Here is a 24,615-nt window from a genome sequence, read left to right as displayed (position 1 = left end):
TTTTTTTTTTTTTTTTTTTTTTGGTACTGGGGATTGAGCTCGGGTCCTTGCGCTTGCGAGGCAGGTGCTGGAACCACTAAGCTAAATCCCCAGACCTCTTTACCATAATTTTTAAACTTTTTTGAGGTGTGGTGGTGCATGCATGCCCATAAACACAGCACTCGGGAGGCTGAGGCAGGGGAATTACCTTGAGGACCAGCCTGAACTACATGAGTCTATATCAAAAATTAAAAAAAAAAAAAAATCGCAATTACAAAAGAGAATATCAGAGCATGATTTGTGTTCTGGATTTGTATCTTGTAGTACCTTGAGGCTCCTGAAGGTTAGGGAACATTTTCTATCCATACTCTTCCCCAGTAAGTGGAATTTTTACAGGGCACATGGCGGGGGCTGACAAAGCCTACCATGAGCGTCATAACAAGTAGGGAGACACTGTGAAAAACGCACAATGGCCTGTTCCCTGGATGACAATGTGGGGTAATTTTTCTTTTCTTTTTCCTCCTCCTCCTCCTTTCTCTCCCCACCCGCCTCCTGTCATCACTGGGCATACACCTCAGGGCACCTGCCAAGGGCTCTGCTATGGAGCTACATCTCCCACTTCTGCAGTGCTCGGTACTTGAGGGGCTGCTCGTTAAACTCTTTCCTCCTCAGACCCATTCAGTGACGAAGTCCAGCTGTGATTTCCTGAGTGACACCCTTGTGTCTTGAAAGAATGAGTATACCAGTTGCTTCCCAAGGGGCACACAGAGAACAGCTTCAGTAAACAGTGTGGCAAAAGCCTGCTTCTCATTACGTCCCCAGCTTCCTGGTAGGTGTGAAGGTGGTGAGGACGACTGTGGGCAAAACGTTGCTGCAGCTGTGATGAGCGCCAGTCTCTCCAGTTGTGCGGGGATTCGTTGCTTACCTGCGGGCAGTGTCCCGGGTCAGTCGCTGCCAGTGTGATCTGTTCATTCCTGCACGCCTCAGATATCCCTCAAGTATCCCTGAAGCTACAAAATAGCGATTAGCCAAGAAACTCTGTACAGGTTAGAAATCCGTGTATCCCCAGATTTTGTCTGTTTTTTTAAAAAAAAGATTCCTAAAATCCCAAAATCACAGGATTACTTGAGATGCTGAAATGTTGGAAGGTAAATCAGATTTGAAGACTGCAGTGTAATGTCTACAATAACTTGACTTTGGATTCACCCCCTAATATTTAGGGATTGTGTCCAGGGTGTGTCCTGGTGGGATGATTCCCCTCTGCTGGGACCTGGAGGTGTCCTCGCCCCCACACCTGTGCCCAGCTCCCATTTACAGCTGCCCCTTTGGTGTCGGACTTGATGGGCAGAGGACGTGGACAGTGCCAGTGCAGCAGAAACGGAGCTTTATTTATTTTTTTTTCCAATGGTTTCCTCTGCTGAGATTCCCGGAAGTTACAGTAAATAGGAAAAGTGTAATCGGTACTAAGCAGGTTGCTAATGTAGGGAAGAAACAGCAAGTAAACATAAAGAACAAACATGAGGTAAATCCCACCCTAGGCTTCCAGGTAAGATTGTAAACCGTGGCTGCGTTTTTGCGTTTAGATGATTTTGTGGTTGGTGTGATCATTTGAGGAAGTACTGGGCCATTGGAAAGCGTTTTCCAGCTCTAGAGGTACATTGATTTTCGATTGTTATTGTTTTTCCTTGCTCAGAGCTATTACTTTGATAATACAGTTTTACAGATGCGTACTAGACCTTGCTGTAATGTGCAAAAATATTAGTTCCCTATATTTTCTCCTTTTTTACATAATGTTTTCTTAGAGAGCTCTCCTCTCATGCCTTCGGATCTCCATCCCTCTTCCTGCTTGCCATTCCTGGCTGCTCCAGCAGCATCTACCACTGTTGGAAATTTCTTAGAAATGCAGACTCTCAGAAGGCCCCCTTCCCATCAGAAGCACATTTGCGTAAGACTCCCAGTGAAGTCCTCTTGCCCACCAGCCATTTTTCCTGACCAGTAACCCATGATTTCCAGGAAACTGCCTTCCATACCTTGATATTGAGCTCCTGGGTTACCCCAGTATCTCTCAAGGCTGAAGTGATACTCTAGAAAGTCCTCGACCACTCATCACCATACAGTTTTGTTTTGTTTTGTGCTTTTATACTCTTCAAGTCCTGAGTTTATGTTGCAGTTTAATTCTGCATCATCCCAAGTGTATGCATGTATGTGCGTCTTTCCAGTCGAGTCTGAATTCTGCAGAACATTGCACCTCTGATCCAGCTGTCTCCATGTGGCTGTCCTGGATCTGTATCTCATAGTACGCTGCGCAAGTGCTACTAGATCTTGAGTTCTTTTCACCCGCGGAGGGCATAAAAAGTAGCGTCACCACCCCAAACTGGGGATTGGGTCTCTCTCTTCCCAGGCGAGCCATGGTGCCCCACTGCACATTTCTCCCCAGCCTCCACTGTGGGCACCAGTCTCTCCTGAGGATGACCACAGCTTTGCACATTCTTGTTTCACCCCTAATATCACACCCACCTGCTTGCACAGTGTGCTCTGTCAGCCCGGAAACATCTGCATGGAGGCCATATCCCTCCCTGTTCTCTCCCTCCTGGGGAATCGGGCGGGGCCGTCAGACTGATAGGGAGGCCCTCAGTACAGTGGTCAAGATGCCAGCCAACCTGAGTTCTAGCCTCAGATTATTTCATAGAGGTTCATTAATCTTACTAAGCCTGTTTTCTCTCTAGCAAAATGGAAGTAATCGGACCTCACACCTGGTGCTACAGAGCCTGACACCCTGATTAAAGGTTGCATCATTCTCCTGGGGTGTAAGATGAGCTTAACCACTTTCAAGGCATAGCTTGTCGTCTGCCCCATGAAATGAGGCACCAACCACTTGCTTCCCTGCTTGTATGGTAACAGGAGTCATCTGCCATATCTGTCTTCTCCTTCCACTTTATTATATGCCTGAACAGTGTGTTGCTAAAATTTCTCAAGCTTGAGTTAAACTTTCAGCTCCCTCTAGAATTCCTATTTTTCACAATACACCACAGCTAATACAAATGTAGAAAGGTGAATCCACCTGGATCCTTCCCATAGCACATGCAGTCCAGCAGAAGAAACTAAGTAGTAGCTGGGCACGGTGGTGCACACTTACAGTCCCAGCATTCTGGGAGGCTGAGGCAGGAGGATCACAAGTTTGAGCCTAGCCCGGGCAATTTAGGGACATAGCAAGACTGTCTGGAAGAGAAAAGGAAAGGGGCAGGGGGTGGAGAGGGGCAGCGATGGGCTACTCTGTAAGACTGAAGAAGGTCGCAGAGTTACAGATGTTTAGGAAAAGGGGCTGTGACATCCGTTGTCTGTATGGGGGGACAGGTAGAATTTTTTTTTTTTTTTTTAATTCACCGTTTGAAACAAACTTGGAGACACATGTGAATGACGCAAGAGTAAGCGCGAGGCCGGGAGTCCCTGTGGCTGAAGACTCAGGGACCTTTAGAACGCGGTGGGGTGACCTACCAGGTGAGTGACACATTTTCGTGTTCAGGCCTCACACCAGCGTGGGGGCCCCAAGGAAGCACTCATAGCTAAGGATGGCAGGGTTGGTTGGGAGTGTTCTGTAGCGGTGGTTTTCAGTGTGCAGTGCCAGGTACAGGGTGGTGCTTCACAAGTGGAGCCTGAGAAGCCAGGAGGACACAGGAGGCAGGAAGCCAGCAGCCCTTGTACTGTTCTAGCAAGACATGGTGGGGAAAGCAGTTCCACTTTGGGGAGTCAAACTGAAGTTGATTCAGAGAAAGTGAAAACGTGGGTTGGCAAATGAGCAGGGAGCCAGGGGGCAGTGGAGAGAACCCTATTTCTGAAGGGTGAGTTGGCAGTGCCTATCAGCTGCCTTTGAAAATGTTTGTATTTGTTGCCTGGCCGTTCCATGTCTGACAATTGATGTTAGGGAAATAATTAAGGTTACAAAGATTTAGCTTCAAGGATATTTAACATGATGTCATTTATAATAGCAAGATATTAGTCTGAACATTCACCAATAGGGAACTTGTTAAATAAATGATCACATATACTGAAATATTATATGGCCCTTAAAAAAAAGTTTTTATGAAATAGTACATGAAAACAGAGTATAGCAACATATTCATACTAATCTCATTTGTTTAAATATGTGAGTTTGTGACCTTAGGAATACGCAGATGTGCGCACGCACACAGACACACAGACACACACACACACACACACAGTCCATCCAGATACAAAGAGCAGTTCTATCACAATGCTAGAGTTATGGCTAATATTTTTTATTTTTCAAATTGATTTTCACTGATTATAATTAGGAGGACTTTGCTTTGTTTTTGAAAGCCTTACACTCAGGTGATGGCTGCTGGAGTTAAAATGAGGGCATTGATTCTTAGGGCAGGACACCAGGCTGCTGTTGGAGGACCCTGAAGCAAGGAGGTATTAGGAAGAAGTTCAGAGATCCCAGGGGGGATCGTCTGGTGCAGCAACCGTGGGAGTGAGATGTTGGGCACTGAGAGTGTTGAATTTGTTGGATGGAGAGAGAGCCAAGTACAGATGTCTGACATGCTAATGCAGTTTCCAGGGACCAAGCTTGGCCCACAAGGGGGAACATAAGGGGCAATTCCAAAGTGGTTAAAATAAGACTATGGTATCTCATCGCGTTCCTCTGGTGACACAAACTGATATTAGTGATGTCTTCCCCTTGCATCTGGTAAAACCTACTGGTGACCTGTGATAATCTTTCAAACCATAGGTTTTTGTTCTGATTTGTAGTTTTGAAAAAAACCAAAAAATGAAATTTGTTCTCTGGCAGTTCTGGAGGCTGGACTTTCACTGTTCAGTTGCCGAGCAGGCTTGCAGGTAGTCAGGTCCACACTGTACCCTCGTGTGGCCCTTTTGCGTGCATGTAGGGTGAGCGAGACTGCCAGTGTCTCCGCTTCTGAGGATGCCAGATCTGCAGGATTAAGGAGCCCCACCCTATGACTTCATCTGCTTTATTTCCTTAGAGGTCCAGTCTCCTGATGATTTTCCACTGGGAATTAGGGCTTAAACATACCAATTTGGGGAGGACACATTTCAGTTCGCAGTGTTTCTGGTGTATTGTTGAAAATTGGAATTTGAACGAATACCACCTTCAAGGGAAGATGAAGCCTATGCAAAGGAAGATTTCCATTAATAAACCTGGGCTGAAGGTCCGGGAGACTACTAAGCCCTTTCTGAGGGTATCAGACTTTAGTTTGGATGACTTTGAATAATAGAGAGAAACCTAGGTTTTCCTTGAGTTGCCTTTTAATTGTCCTCACTTGAACTTGTACCTTACAGTTAGATGCAGCTCTCGGGATCCCCTGTTTGAAGGGGCTAATCTGGCCATTTACTAATGATCTACAAACGGGTGGGTTTGAGCAGACATCGGTTTACTGTGGAGCTGATAGCACGGGAGCTCACAAACATGGCACAGACGTGAGCCACGTGCAAATGCACCAGGACGTACATACCCATGTTCAGAGAGCAACTCACATATAAAATGCAAATTAGGACTCCAGTGAGCTGGATTATGTCTATAAAGATTTTTTAAAAATTAGGTAAAGTCACTTTTTATATTTAACCTCTATAATGATAATTTTTGAAATGCCCTTGTTGATTTTATGGATTTTTATGTGAAAGGATTCCAATGAGATAACACTTAAAAATTCCCAGCACATAAGCAGAGAGCAGCAAAGTTCACTTCCTCACTGTGTGAAGCAGTGAGATTTTAAATTCTATTGAATTCATTGACAAATGGTTGAAGACATGTTTTACACCATTCACTGATTCGAGATTTTTAAATAAGGATGCTGCTGCCCTCTCCTGAATAAGCTCTCTTTAACCAGGGAATTTTCAGGTCAGAAGCTCTTTGGTAAAAGGCCAGCTTTCCAAATACAGGATTAAACGCATCCTTCTCAGAAGCCAACTTTTACCATACAACTCCCTTTTCCTGACCAGCATTTTACCTACTATCATCTATCATCGATTCTTTGATCTTATTGTCAGTGCACTTCGTTTCTCTTTGTCTTTGTCTTTAATAAGAGGAATGATATTTGACTTGAGTCTTTCCCAAGGGCAACTGCAAGTATTAATTGGTTTGTAAAATGTCTTTTGAACTGCTCAGATGAAAGGCCCCATATAAACAGCAAAGGTTATTTGTGTTGTTGTTGTTGTTGTTTTTCATCTCATTATGCACGTTTGGCTACTGGTTACTATCTTTTAAGATATGGGAGCCCTGTATTTTGAAATTTTAAGGTATTTTGAGACAGAAGAACATAACAAGATTTAGTTTCGCTACTATGCATAATTTATCTTAAGGACTCTGGAAAAATTAGTACTTGTTTATACATAACACTTCCCACTTGAGTTGTTAACATCTTTGTGAAATTATCCCAGACATTCTCCAGGCTCAAATTACTTAGACCTTGGAAGCAAAGCTCACTTAAAAGCTGTCTTCTTGAAACCACTTAGGAGGCTGCTGGCTTTTCCCAGATAGGAGACCGTTGGCTAATTTTAACTCTTCTGTAGATCTGTGGGTCTGAGTGGTGGCAGTTCTGCTCCCCAGGTCACTTGTCAGTGTCTGACAGTTTGGGTTGTCACAGTGTGGGGCAGCTTCTGAGCTCTGGTAGCTTGGGGCCAGGGTTATTGGCGATCATCTGACAGGGCACGGAACAGCCTCCACCATAAGCACTTACCCAGGCCCCAAGCTCAACAGACCTGCGGTTGAGAAACTTTGAGAAGACACTGAATAAAACGTCCACAATTCACTTTAAGAGCCAAAAATGTTCTCCTACGTTTGTTGAATATTGTTCACTTTTAATCCCTCCTCTTGGATCTCTCTATAGGTTGGAATTGTGGGAAGAACCGGAGCTGGAAAAAGTTCTCTCATCTCAGCCCTTTTTAGATTGTCAGAACCTGAAGGTAAAATTTGGATTGATAAGATCTTGACAACTGAAATTGGACTTCATGATTTAAGGAAGAAAATGTCAATCATACCTCAGGTATGCAAGTCAGAACGTTTGTACATGTTCCTTTTATATGGGCACCTAAGTTGAATTGCTTTTAATTTTATTGGTTTTTTTTAAATTGGATGGAAGGATTGATCTTTTCCCCCAATAGAGCATACTTTAATAGGTGTTTCCAGCAAGTATTTTCATCAGATACTACAGTTTATGCACGTGTGCCTGTGTGTGTGGGTGGAGGAGATGGAGAGGACTGATTCAGTAATAACCGCTTACCCAGATAGATTTCTGGACTCTACTCCCCTAGGTGCCACAGTTTTATCCGCTGATAACCACATAATTCTGAGGACAGAATGATAAATGGATCGTTTAGCACTTGAGAGATTTCTGTAGGGAAACTTGGAGTTTTAAGTGTCTTAATGAGGGAATTTTGCTGTAGGAAGTAAAGCTACCATTTCAGGGGTGATTATCTCCATAGAGGGCCTCTGTGAAACCATGGGGCTTTGAGATTTACAGAGCTTATGGATGCTTCACAGACATTCTTAGAGCGTAGGCATTAGTACGTGATTTTAGCCAGAGAAGCAGTCACCACAGGATGGCAAGGAAGACAAGGAAAAGGAATTGCAGCTTTCTGCTCTCCTGTTTTCTCTTCCTTGCCCATCAGCCAGTGGTCGCACCTCTTGAGAGCTGTCAGTGTGTGCAGAGTGCTTCACTCGGACCTCATCCTTGTTGCTGTAATGGTGGAGACTTTCACTGCTGTCCTCTTGTGCTCTGATTTTGTTTTCTTCTGCTTCATAATAGAAGACTTTTAGGGAGTGTTCTAGAGATTGGATTACATGCACAATAGAGACTCCTGTCATTGCTTTCAGTTCATCTATTCAACGTCAATCCAGAAAGTATTTATTGAATAATTACTGTCCTCCAGTACAGTGGGCCTGTCCCCACAGGCCTGCAACTCTGGGGCTTCAAATCTTCATTCTGTCCTTGGCCCTGACACTTGCACGTATTCAACTCCAGACTTGCTAGGTGGGAATTCTGGGGTGTTTTACACTCTGCAATCATCTGGCCGTCAAGGGAAGCTAAGGAACATACACAGATGCATACCAAGATGAGAAATACAGAGAGGAAACAAAAAAAGATCTAGAGATGCGCTCTCTGGGCATGTGGGCAGAACGAGCCTTCAAATACTGTTTATTAGGTGGCACTGAGAAGGTGGCCACCCAAGGGAAGGAGAACATGAGCAATTATCTTATGACTGAGTACAGCCATTGCTACCTGCCATTGTCCTCTCAAATACAGGAAATACTTCTAGAAATTGTGAAATCAGGCTACCCAGAACCACAATGAGATACCACCTCACAATGGCTCCTTTCAAAAAATTAAAAAATAATGTGTTAGGTGAGGAAATGGAGAAAAATGAAATTTTGTGCTGTGCTGGTGGGGATATAAAATAGTACAGCCATGGAACAGAATGGTATGGCAACTCCTCACAAAGCTGAGAGCCCCTGCATGATCTAGCAACTCGACCTCTGGGTATGTGCCCAGAGAATCAAAGCAGAGTCTGGAGGAGATATAGTCCATCCATGTTCATCGCAGCATTCACAGTGGCCAAGAGGAAGAAGCCACCCAAGTGTCCATCATCCGTTGAATGGATAAGCAGAATGTGGCTTCTACATACAATGGGAAGTTATTCAGCATTAAAAAGGAGGGAAATTCTGAAATGTCCTACCGCAGGGATAAACCTGGAAGACATTATGCTAAAAGAAAAAAGCCAGTCACAGAATAACAAATACCGAATGATTCTGCTAATATGAGGTACTTAGAGTCATGAAGAGGGAATGGTATTTGCCAGGAGCTCAGAAAAGGCTGGGATGCTACCTTGTTTAATGAGTACAGTTTCCATAAGTATTATAACATGAAAAAAAAAAATCCTCTGAATAGTGGTGAAGAACACAAAAACAGTGTGAATATTTAATACACTGAACTACATACTTAAAAGTGGTTAAGGTGGTAAATTTAATATAATATGTATTTTCTCACAATTCAAAAAAAAAATAGATCACCCTTTCAATAAAAACATAAGTTTTTCTCAGCACATGAATTTCCCTCTGGCTTTTAGAACAATGACTTAGTGGTTACAGTATTAGACAAAAACTAAAATTCCCAAGTTAGATCTTTTGGTTGTACTCGTCTCAGAAATGGGCCAGAGGAGGTTTATTTAATAGAGACAATGAGCCTGTCCATAAAGTACTTTCATATCTTTGAATGAAAGGCTCTAGAAACGTGCCCTATGCTACTTTTAATGCTTCTTCATAAGAAATGGTTGTATGCCTGTGTACATAAAAGAGCTCTAAATAAAGGAGTAGCATTAGATGATTCTTGGCTCTGCCAGGAATGTTTTGGAAGCACATCTGAGCAAAGACTAAGTACAACTTGACATCACCAGGTTTTGGTTCTGTTCCATAAGTTCCCACCCTCCTTTTGGGCAAATGCTCTGTGTATCCACTCCAGAGAACGTACTTACAAAACAGGGCTGAGCTTTGTATCTATGTAGATCACGATCACCAAGCATTGTAAACACGGAACCTTTATATTTTGCCTTTATATGCCTTTGTCTCCAAGGCGCAGTGTTGGTTGATACAAGAAACATACAGTAGTGAATAAAGGGTCCCAGGAATCCATTCTGGACAGCGTGTACTGAGCACGAACATGACCCACATATTTTGTCCCTCACTGCTTTCTGCAAGTGAATGACCTTGAGTATGTCACCTTGCCCTCCATCTTCAGTGTCCTCATCCTAAAACCAGACTAGTAACTTCTGCCTCACAGATTTGTTAAGAAGAATTAGCTCAGTCAGGGCTGGGTATTTAACTCAGTGGTGGTGCTGCCTGCCTCACAAGCAGAAGGTTCTGACTTTGATCCCCAGTACTAAAAAAAGGAGGGGGAGGGGAGGAGAATTGGCTTCATTAGAACCCTGTTCCTGGTTCTCAGAAATGTTTGAAAAGCAGTAACTTTATTTATTTATGTATGTATGTATGTATGTATGTATGTATGTATGTATGTGTTTGTTTAATTTTTGGTACCAGGGATTGAACTCAGGTCCTTGCACTTGTGAGGCAGGCCACCAAACCACTGAGCTAAATCCCCGGCCCAACAGTAACTTTATTAAGAGTTAGGGTACTACCCTTTTAGGTATGATTGCTCCTGAAGTAAAATGGGTCTTGACTCATTGATTTCCTTGTTTATGTTTTTGTAATTCTTGGTGGTTTTCTTTAAACAAAATTATTTACATAAGTATAAATAGTGAGGCAGCCAACCCAAACCAAAGCACACACACAATAGGAGTTCTAGGACAAAGCCTGATAGAGAAATGGAATATTTTCCCCTGGAGGAACAAAAGACAAGACCATCACATTGCCTTCCTGGCTTCCTCCCTCCCTGGCTTATACCACTTCCTGACTCCTTCTTAGTACTCGTGTAATATTTTGCAGCCCCCGTGAAGCCCACAGCCATTGTCCCCACATTCCTCGCTGTTGGCTATCTCCTGGAAGACAGGGCTGCCCCCCCATTGTTCTGATGTCTGTTGCAGCCCTGATGAGCTACCCATGGGGTGGTAATCCCTCACCTTGGTGGAACCCTCCACATATTTTAGCTTCCTTCCCTGACACCTCTCACTTAATGGTTTGGTCAATTTTTTTTGTCGCTTTCATTTGACAGAGTTAAAAACTGAAGAGCCAGGCTTCAAGGCTAATTCAGGGAGATTGTTAAGGAGGGAGCTCCTGAGGCTCCTGCACATGCTCCTGTAACTCACTGTGGCCCGTGGGATCTGCAGGAATAATTGTTTTGTTTCCTGATGCCCTGTGGCCCATATGCATGCCCCTGCATGCACACATGCTCAGAAACAAAAATTTCATAAAGCATCATCACTTGTCACTCTGTGCTCTGATATTTTCTATTTTATCCATTCTATTCAAGTTCATATAAAACATAAAATGATGATCATGAGCCACAAAATTGATTTCATGATCCATTGGTTGCACCTGCAGTCTGCAACACTGCCCTCTGTCCTGCCCCATGTGGCCAGCTCAGCACCAAGAAACAAATTTGGTTATATTAGTCTTTCCATAGAGTTGTGCAAGGTGGATAGGCTGAGCCCCATGTCCCAGGAAGGGAACTGAGGCCTGCAAAAGATTTACAGCCTGCCTTAAGGCCAACAGCTAATAAGGAATAGAGTCAAAACGCAGGACTATCAGACTAAAAAAAATTTTTTTAGTAAACATTTGTTGACAGCTGAATCATATCTCATCAGATTTTTTATGTGTTTTCTATCTACCTCACTTATAAAGGATCCCCAAAAGTCATGAGTGAAGGGAATAAATAAGAACAAAGTCAAAAGATACGTTCTCCTACGATTTTGTCCCTCCTTGGCACAGTTCAGTACAATAGTTTTGAAAAACTAAATTTTGGTGGAGGGTTCTTTTGCAGAACAAAACCTGTGACACTCAGCACTGAAGGAAAATTGTTTAAGGAACAGGTTCATTGCTGTGTCAAGGGCTAAGGGTCAGATATACACCTCTCTGGAGCTCAGAGCCCTTTCTGTGACCAAGAGGAAATGCCCTGTCCTCTCTCTTCTGATGGTTCAGGGTCAGGGTCCTTGCCCCTCTTGAACCTTCCGTGATCAGTGTAGAGCTGGGGATTAAGGACCTGGGTAGGAGTATGGGTGTCACTTTTGAAACAAACCCTGTGTCCTTAAGAAGGGATTCCTCCATGGGTGTTAAAATTTCAGCAATAAGCCAACTGTGAAGGTGCTTCCTAAGTTACCTCCTTCAAAAGAGCGGGGAGCTGAACCACATTTTTAAGCTCCTGACCTGAAGTGGTTAAATGCACTCCTTGATAAGAACCCCAAGCTGAGACTGTCTTCAGGGTATAGCTTGCTTATCATAGCGCATCTGGAAAAATGGATTTCAAAACTCTTTTGGGTGGATTTTTTATACCTAGTGCCCCTCTCCTTTTGGCACAAGGAAAATGTTTTCAGTTGAAGAGTAATTCCATGCAAATTCAACATTTATTATGGCACCCCGAGGGTTGGTGCACATCAACAGCTAAAATCTCTATCATGATTAAATATTCCTTTTTTATATTGAATAGATTTTCAAAAATTATATTAGAAGAAAGTCAGGTAGTTTTTAAACAGTCCATTTTGCTGTTTTGGTATTTTTATTTTCTGAATTTTCTTCAATAAGTTGAAAAGGTTAACCAGAGCTGTGTCCCTTTAAGACTTCTTTTTGATTACCTGGTTTTCTTTTCTATTTTCTTTTTTTCTTCCTTTCTTTTCTGAGAACAAAACTCAAAGAGAAAAAAGGTAGGTATGCTGTTACTAGTAAAGAAATACAATTGGATCTGGGCCTAATGCAGTCTGCCTTTGTTTCTGCACACTGAAGTCTTCATTACAGCCCATGGAACCACTCTCTGGAGCTGGTGACCTTTTTGTATTTAAAGAAGACTTTACACGACTTAAATTCTTTTTCCTTTGTTGGTGAACAATGTTCTTTTCTTCTGAAAATGGATGGTGATCAGTTCATTCAGAGGCTACAGGACTGGAAAAAAAAAAGGGAACAAAGATTTAAAGTGACTTCAGGTGACTCCCTCATTCTGGAGAGCAGGCGATGTGCTGCCCTTAAAAAAGGTTCTTGGGATTTGAAAATAAACACATAGGGGCAGTAGCAGCAGTAGCAACTGTTGAAGTATATTTTAGTAGAGGAAAGTTCCTGGTTTGGGACCCAAAAAGATGAGGGCAAAGTGTCCTGCTTTGTCTTGCTAGTTGGTAACAGATTTGTCTTGGTCTGAGGCTGTCGTTTTAAGTGACTGAAGGTCAGTGGGTAGGGTTTCTTCTTGAGATAATGGAGGCCTGTATTCCAGTCGGTGTGCACAAAAGGTCTAGTAAGTCCGTGGTTTTTAGTCTTGCACTTGTCTTGAGGGATTATCAATTTACTGTCCTAAATATTTCGACTCACATGGGCCACTGTTGGGCCATCTCTCTAACACGAAGTTATGATATTAATAGTAGAGGAAACAGTTAATTACTAATTATAACAAAGGATTAAAAAAATGCTTGAACTTTAAACCATGATGACAAACATGTTTGATACTAGTTTTCCATTTAAATTATTGCACTAAACAAGAGCATTTGTTTCCCTAACTGTACTGTGCCAACCAACTGTAGAAGTAAAAACAAAACTCTTACTAAACAAGGTTTAAACATGTACCTTCAGAAAAAAATATATTTAGCCTAATAAATTTTATATATATTTATAAGAAGGTTGTATGTCCTCCCATAAATCTCCACACTGAAATGTTCTGCCTGCAAACATTTTTACAACACTTATTTATAATACTAGTTTATTAGCTTCAATGCATAGAGGTGGGTACTTGAAATAATAATATCTATCAGAAACGATAATTAATTTGACCCTTATCTACTCCTGCAATATGTGTCTACTATGAGCACTTTTATTACCTTTTGGAGATAATATAATGGTTTCTTATTTGGCAAGTGCATGAAAGTAGAATGAGTAGAAACCAAAATGAACACCACACATAAAACACATTGGCATAGTAAAACAGGCATTGTGAACAAATTGCTTGCTGGTTTTAAAGAAAAATGTAGCTTCACTCAATATTTTATTAAATCGTTCTCCTCATTCAAAAGTTTTGATGGGAACTTTACTCCATGAAATATATATTCAGCATGCCATAACAAAGGACAAAAATGTTCTTCTTTACTAAATTTTTTCTTCTGATACTACTGAATAAACATCAGTGATTGCCCAACATTATTCATTTAAACTGACAGTATAAATTTAGGCAGGGCTCTATTGCAGTGGGAGGTGCTCGAACCTAACTTTTGTCTTCTCCTGCCAGCCCAACATGGTTTGGCGACAAGTAACAGAATCTCCTTGGGCCATCACAGAACAGCTGCACATGGCCCAGGCCTCAGATCTCATGTTAGTCCCCCAGTCTTTGAAGAGACTCATCATTCCCCGGAGTTCCTAAGGGAGGTGGTGAGGGAGGACACAGGTGCAAGGCCCTGATGCAGAAGTAGGGGTTTGGACTTCTCATGCATTCCTGAGCCTGTTCGCATAAGACACCGAATCAGTATTTCTGATTCACTAAATACTAGGAACCTTTTCATCCTTTAACAGAGGAAGACTTGTTTGTAAAAAGCAAAGCAGTTTTCTCATAGATTGGCTTAGGAATCATCTCACAAGAGTATACTTTGTAAACCCCCAGGAGGATACTTTCATCAAACTAGACCTGTTACGAGAAATGATTTTGCTGTAGAAGAGCCTGAAAGAGAAAGTAGTTGTGGTGATAGAAGCCACCCTGATGAGAAAATGGACCTGTGCTGGTTAATGTAGGCCAAGAGACCACTTCTGTCTTCTCCTTGTAGGCACAGAGCTGATTCCTTAGTCCATCCTTCCAGCCCCTGTGTCTCCTCCAACACCATTCCCAGACCCTGAGTGGAATATCACATAGCAAGGAGCTCCTTAGGGGTGGCGGGAGAGGCGTCATGTAGAGAGGAAAGGTGGGTAGCAGCACCCTGCCCCAGAAACGTTGCCCTTTAAGCTTCATATAAGCAACAAAAGAAGACACTACCCAACTTGTTGGAATCTTAGAGTTGGTCGTGGTAGTGTTTGTTTTCTTTTAAAAAGAATGATGGTAATTCCCTAACAAGAAATCCCCACCACTGCGTAGATTGTTGTTTAGACTTTAGCCTTAAACTCGGTAGATTTAAGTGAAAATTCTTTTTTTTTAACCATTTCAGTTTCTTTTATTAGTATGTATTTATAATTTATAATTACATTCATCTTGGAAAATTGGTGTGTATGTATACCACATCTTTATCATCTAAATAAAAGCTCTTGTTTTTGTTTTTTCCCTTAAGTTCAATTCAGTAGTGATTCTGAAACATTGTATGACTGACCATTCATTTTTTGGTGCTTTTGAGAGATATTGGTCACTTAATCAACTACTTAGTGTGATATAATGCCTGTTTTAATGTCTTTTTTTTTTTGTAGTTTTTTTTAAGTTTTTTGAGACAGGATCTCACTATGTAGTTGAGACTAACCTGGAACTCACTATGTAGCCCAGGCTGGTCTCAAATTCATAGAGATCCTCCTGCCTCAGCCTCCCGAGTGCTGGGATTACAGGCGTGCACCATCATGCCTGGCTATAATGTCTTTTTAATTTTTGGATTTTGCTGTGTATTTTAATGGGAAGCCATTGGCCTTTTGCTTCCATTTTTCCCATACTGATCTTAAGACCGAGAGTCTGCTAGAAATGTCATTCTTCTTCATGGCTAGAGAGGAGTCACCCTTAGTCTTTTTTTTCTTGGGCACTGGAGCCCAGCCCCGGGACCAGACAAGAGTGGAAGCTGATGTCCCTTGAGCAGTTCTCCAGGACCTGAGGAAGAACCATTGCTTCTCTTGTCCCCTCATCCGGGCACCTTCACTGAAAAAGCCAGTTGAGTTCTCTGCTGCCCTGACCACGCAGCCTGGGCTGCTAGAGACTTGTAAAAGATAGCATTTGCACGGATGCCAAAAGCTTTTGGACATGATTCTCTCTTGAAATCCAGAGTATTTCAAGAGCAACTTAATTATGGACTCCTTCTAAGGCATATGATTAGAAAGAGCTATTTAAATTGAAATAATTTTATTACATGATATGCCTCACAATGGGTTTCAAGTTATTTTGCCCTTGTAGTTAATAATGAGGTTTGGTAAGGCAGGCATCCCTGATGCACAGCCAAGATAACACAGGGATTTGCTGGTACAACATCAGAGGCGATCTCTTCATGACTAGAGGTGCCACTGGCCCCATTAATTTATGTCCCCTTTGGACAAAGGCCAGAAGGTCCCATTGCAGCATGCAGGGAGACTCCCAATCCTGGATGACTGTTTACCAATGAATAAAATATTTCATCAACTAGTTATGCATGCAATTGGTATTTTCCAGTGTGACACCAGGATAGACAACTAATTTCTGTAGTTCTGTTGATATAAAGTTCTTCAAATAAGTATATCTTTGCATTTTATGTCTGCACAGATATTACCAAGAAAGTATGTTCTTTCTCTCTCTTTTTCTTTCTTTTTTCTTTCCCTCTCCTCCCTCTCTCTCTCTCTCTCTCTCTCTCAGCCTTCCTTTTTTTTTTCTTCATCCCTTATTAATATGAAATACTGCAGCAGTTTCTTTTGTGAGCATACAGCTTTATGGAATAGATTTTGGAGCACAATTTCTACTATGGGAAAGCAATAGAATTTTGTAAGCAGGCATCTGCACCCTTAGAAGTAATGCCTATAGTGAATTTAGGGGTTTTGGGGGGCAGTTTAATTCTATTCTGAGAGTTAGGCTCTGAATATGATGGAAAGAGAGTACAGTAATGACATTTACTTTTTGGGGCATTTAGGAACCCGTTTTGTTTACTGGAACAATGAGGAAAAACCTGGATCCCTTCAATGAGCACACAGATGAGGAACTGTGGAATGCCTTAGAAGAGGTAATTTATATCCTGTGACTATGTGTATGTATATTTGCAGCTAACTGAGGGGAGCTGATTGGTTTAACTCAATTGTTTCCCACACAGGACATTGATGACATGGATATATTAAATGTACATATTGATAATTATGGAAACCAGAAGTAAAATGTCTCATGTTTTCATTTCACGTCTCTCATAATCTAACAGCAGGATACCTTATCTTCTTTGTCCTTAGTGGAGCAGTGTTAGAAGTTGTGTGCATGAGTTCAAGTTATCTCAGTGGCTAAGTGCCCTGTAACATTCATTCTACTGCTCTATTCTTAGGAAGTTCTCAGGAACTGAATAGTTCCTTGTTTTTAACTGAAAGATAACTGAGATCGTACTTGTAGAAGCCTTTCAAGTTTTATTTAAACATGCTTATAAATAAAGCCTAATTATGCTGTTAGAATGTGACAATTATTATTCATCAGCGAACATGTCATTTTAATGTTACAGAATGAATCAGGTAACAACCCCAGAGCCTTTGCTGAGTTTTTAGACAGATACCTTCATTTCTACAGGATTTTCTATTATTTGTGTAGTGTTGCCCTGCGGACCACTGGTTTGCATTTCCTTGCCCTCGCAGGACAAGGGCTTTGACTGTTAAGATGTTGTTGGTTTTTATATGTATTTCAACACTGAGTATTTTGCATGCTCACTCTAGTTTTACAAATTAATTCTAAGCTACTTAGTGAAACCATACCTTAGGCTTCTAATTCCTCATAGGACCTAGCTCATGCTTTTACTGGTAAAAAGTAAGCATTTAATGAATATGTATTGAATGGTTGATCTCTTCATTTCCTAGAAATTTCTTTAAAAAAAAAAAACCCACAAATCTCAGTGATCTGTCCTCGTCATTACTTTTGCTTTGGGTTGGTGCATTTGTCATTGTTGCCCCTTTTCAGGGTTAGCGCTGAAATCATAAAGAGGGGTTCTGTGGGTAGCAAGTAGATTTGGAGGCCTGACAGCTTCCTGCCTGTAATTCTTGTTTCTGAAAGCATGTCCATGCTGAGTCTTCATATATCCACCCAGCTTTCCAGCAACTGTGGGGATTTCACTGTCCCAAATGGGGATGCACACTTCACCATCTCCTGCTTGAAAAGTAGTTGACCTCTGGTTTCATTCAAGGCTGTGAATTTCTAATGAAATTCAAGGAGGGAAGATGTGGGGAGAGCTGTTGTGTGTCAAAGATGGTAGAGACAGTCTAGGCGATCCTCTGCTTATGTCCTCACTGGACAAATTTAACAGTGACAGTGGGACACACCCTAAAAGAACAGGAATTACGAGTAAATAATTTACTTGCTTCAGAGCTTGATGTTTCTCTTCACAGATTTTCAGGTAGTAAAATTACTTTAAGAACACGTCATCCACAATAATTCCTTGTGACATTATATACTTTTAACTGAAAGGTTTGGTGGCTTTCCTAAAGATTAATGGGGCAACATTGTATTTATATGATTCCAGTTCTTCTTAATCATATACTTATTCAGAAATCTGTACCTAAGAAATTTTATCATGAAACTATTTATATTGCTTGTATGGAGATTGTTAAAACAGTGTGAGGTTTTTTTCCTTCATTTTGCAGGGTATTTTTTTCTAGAGCACTTCTATTCTTTTATCATCTGGATGGGGGAAAGTAGCTGAGTTCTAGCATATGTTCTAGCATACTTTAAATTTTTTGCAGTGGTAATTAGAGTTTCATGACCATGAGTTTATGGATGTTGGGGTCATTGGGTGTCAAGAATCCTTTCCCTGGAATCCTTGGAAGATCAGATCTTTTGAAGGTGGGTTCACAACTTCACCTCATTGGAATTATAAGTGTGATGCTCTAAGTGCATTTATCTGGGGAGATACCAGCAAAGGATTTAGCACCTTGAATCCAGGGCCACTCATATTCTTCTGTATTCACTTGTCATTGTCATGTTATTGTCCTGTTGTTGGCTCTTTAAAATTTTTCCCCTTCTCCCTTTAGTTTCTTGCCTTGCCTAATTGATTTGCTCTGTTGGACCTCATGGTGTTGTAACCTTCACTGTCTTTTTCTAGGATATTGTTTAGAATTGTTTGTAGTGCTGGTTTGGTATTCATGAAGTTTCTCAGGTGTTCTTTGTCATGGAAGTGTCTTATTTCCCCATCCATCTTGAAAGATACTTTTGTAGGACACATCAGTGTAGGTTGGAGGTTGTTTTCTCTTAGGGCTTGAAATACCTCACTCTCCTTGCCCCAAGGGTTTGTGTTGAAAAGTCTGCTGTGATTCTGATGGGCTTTCCTTTGCATGTGATTTGTTTCTTTTCTCTAACTGCTTGCAGTATTTTGCTCTTCTGTTGGATTTCCAGGATCTTGACTATTATATGTCTAGGTGTAGATTTTTTTGATCATGGCTAATTGGAGTCCTATATGCCTAACTTATCTGTGTGTCAATTCTTCCCCTCTGTTTGGGAAAGCTTTCTGTCATTAATGCTGTGAACAGTTTTTTTAAGTCACTTGTATTTTCTCCTGCTACTTCGTGGATTCCTCTCAGTCTTATGTTGTTCTTCTTTGCATCAACTAGGAGTTGTTGGATCTATTTCTCATGATCCCTTAAAAACATTTAAGAGATCTCTCTTTTCATGGTCACTGACTGCAATCCTATCTTCTGTATCTGAAATTCTATCTTCACATTCATTCATCCCGCTGTGAAAGCTTTCAATAGAGTTTTTAATCTCCTGGATATCTGAATCTGTTTCATGGATTCCATTTCTTTTCTATGCTGGGCATTCATGGCTTCTATCATGGTCCTGAGTTCATCAAGATTTTTTGTTGTTTTGTTGTTGTTGCTGGGTTTTTTTGTTTGTTTTGTTTTGTTTTTGGTCTCTGTTCTAAAGTCCCTAATCATGTCTTTCATTGTGCTTGCCATCTCTGTTGTTATCTGGGAAATTATTTCTGTTTTAAATTTTTCTAGAGCCTGATCTGTTTTGTTACTTCCTGGGCTATGAGTTCAGGGTGTCCTAATTGTTGATTGTCAGACTTTTCCACCTTGTTTCCCTTAGAATTTGCTGTTGGTGTACTGAAAGTCTGTATTTGTGCCTTGCTTAAGTGTTTTTTTCATTTTTATTTTTGTTGTTGGTCCGTCCTTGTTTTAATGCCTGGGTTAATACTTTGATCTTCCTGATATAGTTGCTCTTTAGGTTTTCAGCCTCTAATGGCTCAGAGACACTCTCATTTTCATAATATCAGAAAGGACAACTCATTAAATCAATCACAACCCTTTAGCCCAGTTGATACAATCAGCAACACAACATCGTCAAGCACAGCTTAGAAATTGCCGTTTGTGGCAGCTACTAATCTATCACCTTTAACCGTGTGAATTAAATCAAAATTGAGGACCAGGCCAAAATAGGTTTATAGTGAATAAACTCTTCAGTATAGCAACTTTACCCTTCAGGATGGGGACTTAGAAGGAATTGGGAGGAGAGGAAAAGATAGGTGAAAGAATAGAAGGTTTAAGTGAAGCCAGAGGACACAGGATGATCACTCAAACTCTAGGAAACTGTTGAAGACAAGAGGGAAAGACAGTGCAAGCACAAAGACAAGAATAGAAAAACTTAACAGTAACAGGAAAGCTATAAAGTGTACTCACTTTTCTTTGAAACTAATGACAATCAAGTGAAGGAAAAAGAAGAAAAGAGAAAGAAGAAATCTGAATTTGGGCAGGAATAGGGACAAAAAGGGAGATGAAGAATAACATGGGGGAGCAAGAGACTGAGTGGGAAAAAGAAGAAAGAAAAAAAGGAAGAATTTGCAGAATGGGAAAAAATTAAAAATTTAAAATAAAAGTTAAAAATATGATGAAAAGAAAAAAAATTGAAGAGCCCCTTTGAGGGTACATCTCTGCTGTCACAATAGATAATATAGGCAGCAATGTGTAGAACTAAGTCCATTAGTCTCAGCAAGCCAAAAGCAGACCCCTGAGATTCAGGCCGAATTCTGGCTGCAAGGCCTGAGTTGAGCTCCCTGACCTCCTGCAGGGTGAAACTCTGCAAGGTTCTACTGCAGGTTCCTGCTGCCCTTACCCTGAAGATAGGCCAAGTTCTGATGGAAGGTGGTAATCCCTCCAACTTACCAACAACTACGGAGGTCTGATGTGCCTTTATTGCAGTTGTTCACTTCTGTTCTATCTTCTGGAGCTCAGTAAAATGGCCTTTATGACCACCTGTGCCTCTGCAGTGTGGATCCAGGAACCGGCACAACTGGGAGGCCTGAGTGCATGTGGAGGGAGGTGGGAGGGAAATGCTGCAGAGGCGCTGGAGCGGATGGGCAGTCCTCACTGGTCTGCTCTGATCCACACACATTCCTCTGAATTGCTGTATTATATTCTGTCTGCTGTCTCCATGGTTTCTTCCTGTTTTATGCAAACCAGAGCAGCCCAACCTATTCTGGTCTTTAGTGGAGTCTTTGTTAACTCCTACAAAAATAGACTAAAATCTTAATTGGGAGAGTAGCTCAGTGAGAGAGCAAATACTTAAATGTGCAAGATGATTGGCAGCACATATACACAAAAGTGCCACCAAATGAGTTGGTTTACATGGTGCCAATTAGAAATGGGAGCTCAACCTACAGAGTCACCTTGAGATTCCTTAGAAGCCGTGCTATATTCACCTCTTTCCTTAATAGTGTCAAGTTAGAGGGAAAAGTCCTTCTCCCTTAGAGAGTGTAGATCCAGAGGTAAGAGAGTAGGTTTGGCCTTCAGAAGAGACAGAGTCCTAGGGATGTTGCCTGTTTTATCTTGGTTATTTTTTAAATACACTGAAAGTTGCCACAAATACTGAAAAAAAAAATAGCTATGAAGTGAAGAAATCTTATTAGAATTAGTGCCACGTTGGGGCATCTCAGAAGCAAAGGCAACTCTGTAAATATAACAGAAGTAATAACTATAAATGAAGCCGTGTATCAAAAATGCTCGAGGTCACAGTAAATAAAACTGCAAATGAGTCAGCAGCATGTTGCAGCTTTTCTGCTGGGGCATGCACATCGTGTAGGATGGTGAAGACATCCTCCCATGATGGTCCCCATTGATAGTATCCCTACCACAGTACAAGAATGTCTCACGACACAGGAAACCAACACCGTCCACATCACCTTGGGAATGGTTCATTCAGCCCTGCCTCCCTCTGTATCTTGCTGTCCCCTTTCCCTGAGGCCATGGATTTCAGCAAATAAGCTCCCTTTTTACCCCTTTTACTGCCATCTTACTTGGGTAAAAGCTCATCTTCATCCATTGATTGCATTTCAGGCTGTGTTTTCATCCCATCCCAGCCTGCTTCTGCCTTCCCTTTTGTAAAGTCAGGAAGCAGAAGCAGAATCTGTTGTCGCTGGTAATCTCCTGTGAGGGTCACTGTCCCCTGGTATCTACCAGGGGTGCACAGTGGGTGACTCGGAAGATGTTTAAGATTATGGTGCGGGGATGTCTTACAGGTTCAGTATATTTGTAGTTTTGCTGTACTTATTATTTTTCTCAAGCTTAAAAATAATGGGACATGCTCTATACTGAAATATACAGTTTTCTGTAATTGTAACAGTTTTTGTGTGTGTATGTGTGGTACTGGGGATTGAACCCTAGACCTTGATACTAAGCTACATCACTAGCCCCTGTTAATTTTTAAATTTCCCAGATTGGGCTCAAACTTGAGATCTTCCCACCTCAGCCTCCCAGAGTTCTGGGATCACAGTTGTGTACCACCACACCCAGCTTGAAATTACAACTTTTAAAAATGCTTCACATTTTAAAGCATAGCTCCGAGGATATCCTGGGGCTAGTGAACTTTTATAAAGAATATATCTTTTTTATAATGAAATTTATGTATCCATATAAATATATTTTCTAAGTTATAGGAAGAAACATGCCGTGAAATAAGATGTGCTTGTGGTTTCATTCGTATACTCAGCAAATATTTATTGACATCTTGTTGCATAGGTTCTGAGAGTCTTGTAGATTCTGAGACAGGGTCCCCTCTTAGAGCTTTAATTCTTGTGGAGAAGATAGAAAATAAGCAAATGCATGTGTGAATACAGCTAGGTGCTAATAAATGCAATGAAGAACAATAAAGCAGAACGTGAAGCAAGCTGGCTGGCAGCATTGTTAGTAATAGGCAATATCTATTGATCTCTTCCCCTTTAGCAAGAACTGTTCTGAACACACGTACTGACTTACTTTATACTTCAGTGGCATTTGGAGATAGAGATCTTGATTATAATAATATTATGTCTCATGAACAAGCGAAGAGAAAGTTCAGGAACTTACCCTAGTGGCAAATCTAGGCAGGACTCAAGTCTGGCTATCTGGTTTTTAAAAGGCCTGATACGTTTATTTTAAAATTTCGAGGTCAGGGATTTAGCTCAGTGGCACCGTGCCTGCCTCACAAGCACAAGGTCCTGAGTTTGATCCCCTGCACTGGGGGGAGGTAGAAAAAATAAAAAAATAAATAGATGAAAATTTTTGAAGCTGGGTATGGTGGTGCACAGGAGGATCTCTGAGAGCTCCAGGCCTGCCTGAACTACATAGTGAGTTCAAGGCCAGCCTAAACTACATAGTCCCTCTCTCAAAAAACAAAAATAATTTTTTTTCCAAATCACAGAACAGTTAGTGAAACCTCATACCCTTCACCTCAATTCTTCATCTATTACTGTCTTGCCCCATCTGTCTTCTTCTTGTACAGTTGATATATTGCTGAATCATTTGGTGGTTAACAGTTACTATCTCACTCATAAATTTATGATGACAGTGCCATTATGACATATTTCCCTGTTGTTACTCGTACTATCTTCTCCTACCTCTCTTGTGCTTTTCTTTCTAATTCTTCATCATACCTAGAGCATAGGATAGCGCTTCAGAGGACCTTCACCCTGTTATCATTCTCATAGCCTCTCTGATTCATTAATGAAGACAGAGGCTCAGATCTATTTTCTGGAAGATATATCCCATGTTCTCACCTCGAAACCCTTATTCCTCTTCAAGTTAGATACAGGCAACCTGAAGGAAAGTCAAAACCCAGATAAGTGATACGGTGTCACCTTAGTCAGGGGAAACTGTAAGATTATTTTTTTCAGTCATAAGAAAAACTCATTGAAGAAATACATTTCGAACCCAGCCAGGGCAACTTAGCAAGACCCAATCTTGATATTAAAAATTAAAACAAAAAAAGGGCAGGGAATATAGCTGAGCGTGAAGGCCCTGGGTTCAATCCCCAGTACCACCAAAAAACAAAAAAAAAAAAAAAAAAAAAAAAAAAAAAAAAAAGAAAAAGAAAAAGAAAGAAAAACCTGCATGTCACCAGTATTACTAAAGTCCATTCAGGGGAAAATCCTGCTGTCAACAAATGGGTCCCAGGACCCTGGTGTAGATCTGTGTATCTTTCTCCTAGCAGCAGTACTCAGGAAGTCCTCTTCCTTATAATGGAAGGCTTGACCAAGGTGACATCTTCTGTGGTTTTCAGTGCAGGGTCACGCACCATGATCCAAATGGTAAACTTCAGGTTTCATACATTTCCCTGTCTTGCATGTTAGCACTGAGTACCAATTCCCTATTAAATCTCAAGTCAGACTTCCCAATTCTTAGAGTTGGGCTTCTAGCATGAGCACAATTCAAGGACTTTTTCATAGAAATGCCTCAGCACGTAGGGTAACTTGGAAATGTTGCCCCTTTACCCCTGGCATTTTGTTGTTTGACCCTGTAATTCTGTGTATCTGCTTGCACTCATCAGTCTACTGATCTCTTAATGTGAGGTACATTGACTCTTTGTTCCTCTGTATCTCTCAGAGATAGCCTATGTTGGGCTCTTGTTCTCCAAAACAAAATATTCATTGAACTGAACCACCACCCACTGTAGACTCACATCATTTTATAACTACAATTTTAGAAGAACAGATAAATACCCCATAGTCTGAGGCTTATATTGTTTCCTGTTTTCCATAATTTTTCATTCACTTCAGTGCATTTGTGACACTGAGGTCAGTACACATGATGTGACAGTTTAGCAGTATGGGATTAAACTTGGGAAAGAACCATCCCTGAAATAGGATCATTTCCCAGCGTACAAGGTG

The 24,615-nt window shown here is 41.2% G+C and overlaps 1 protein-coding gene across 5 annotated transcripts in view; it reads left to right on the top strand.

The window, feature by feature from the left end:
• Abcc4 (ATP binding cassette subfamily C member 4) overlaps positions 1 to 24,615 on the top strand; it is a 216,336-nt gene that overhangs the window by 169,937 nt on the left and 21,784 nt on the right. For all 5 annotated transcript variants that reach the window (XM_010630726.3, XM_010630733.3, XM_010630742.3 and 2 more), the window contains 2 exons: positions 6,846 to 7,001; positions 16,429 to 16,518. In XM_010630726.3, coding sequence (XP_010629028.1) covers positions 6,846 to 7,001; positions 16,429 to 16,518 — 246 coding nt within the window. The remainder of the gene's footprint in view (positions 1 to 6,845; positions 7,002 to 16,428; positions 16,519 to 24,615) is intronic.

Source organism: Fukomys damarensis, unplaced genomic scaffold, assembly GCF_012274545.1.
Source record: "Fukomys damarensis isolate Sample0158 unplaced genomic scaffold, DMR_v1.0_HiC HiC_scaffold_6, whole genome shotgun sequence".
NCBI lineage: Eukaryota > Metazoa > Chordata > Mammalia > Rodentia > Bathyergidae > Fukomys > Fukomys damarensis.
The sequence above is the reverse complement of the archived record's forward strand: the minus strand, read 5'-3'. Positions and strand labels throughout refer to the sequence as shown.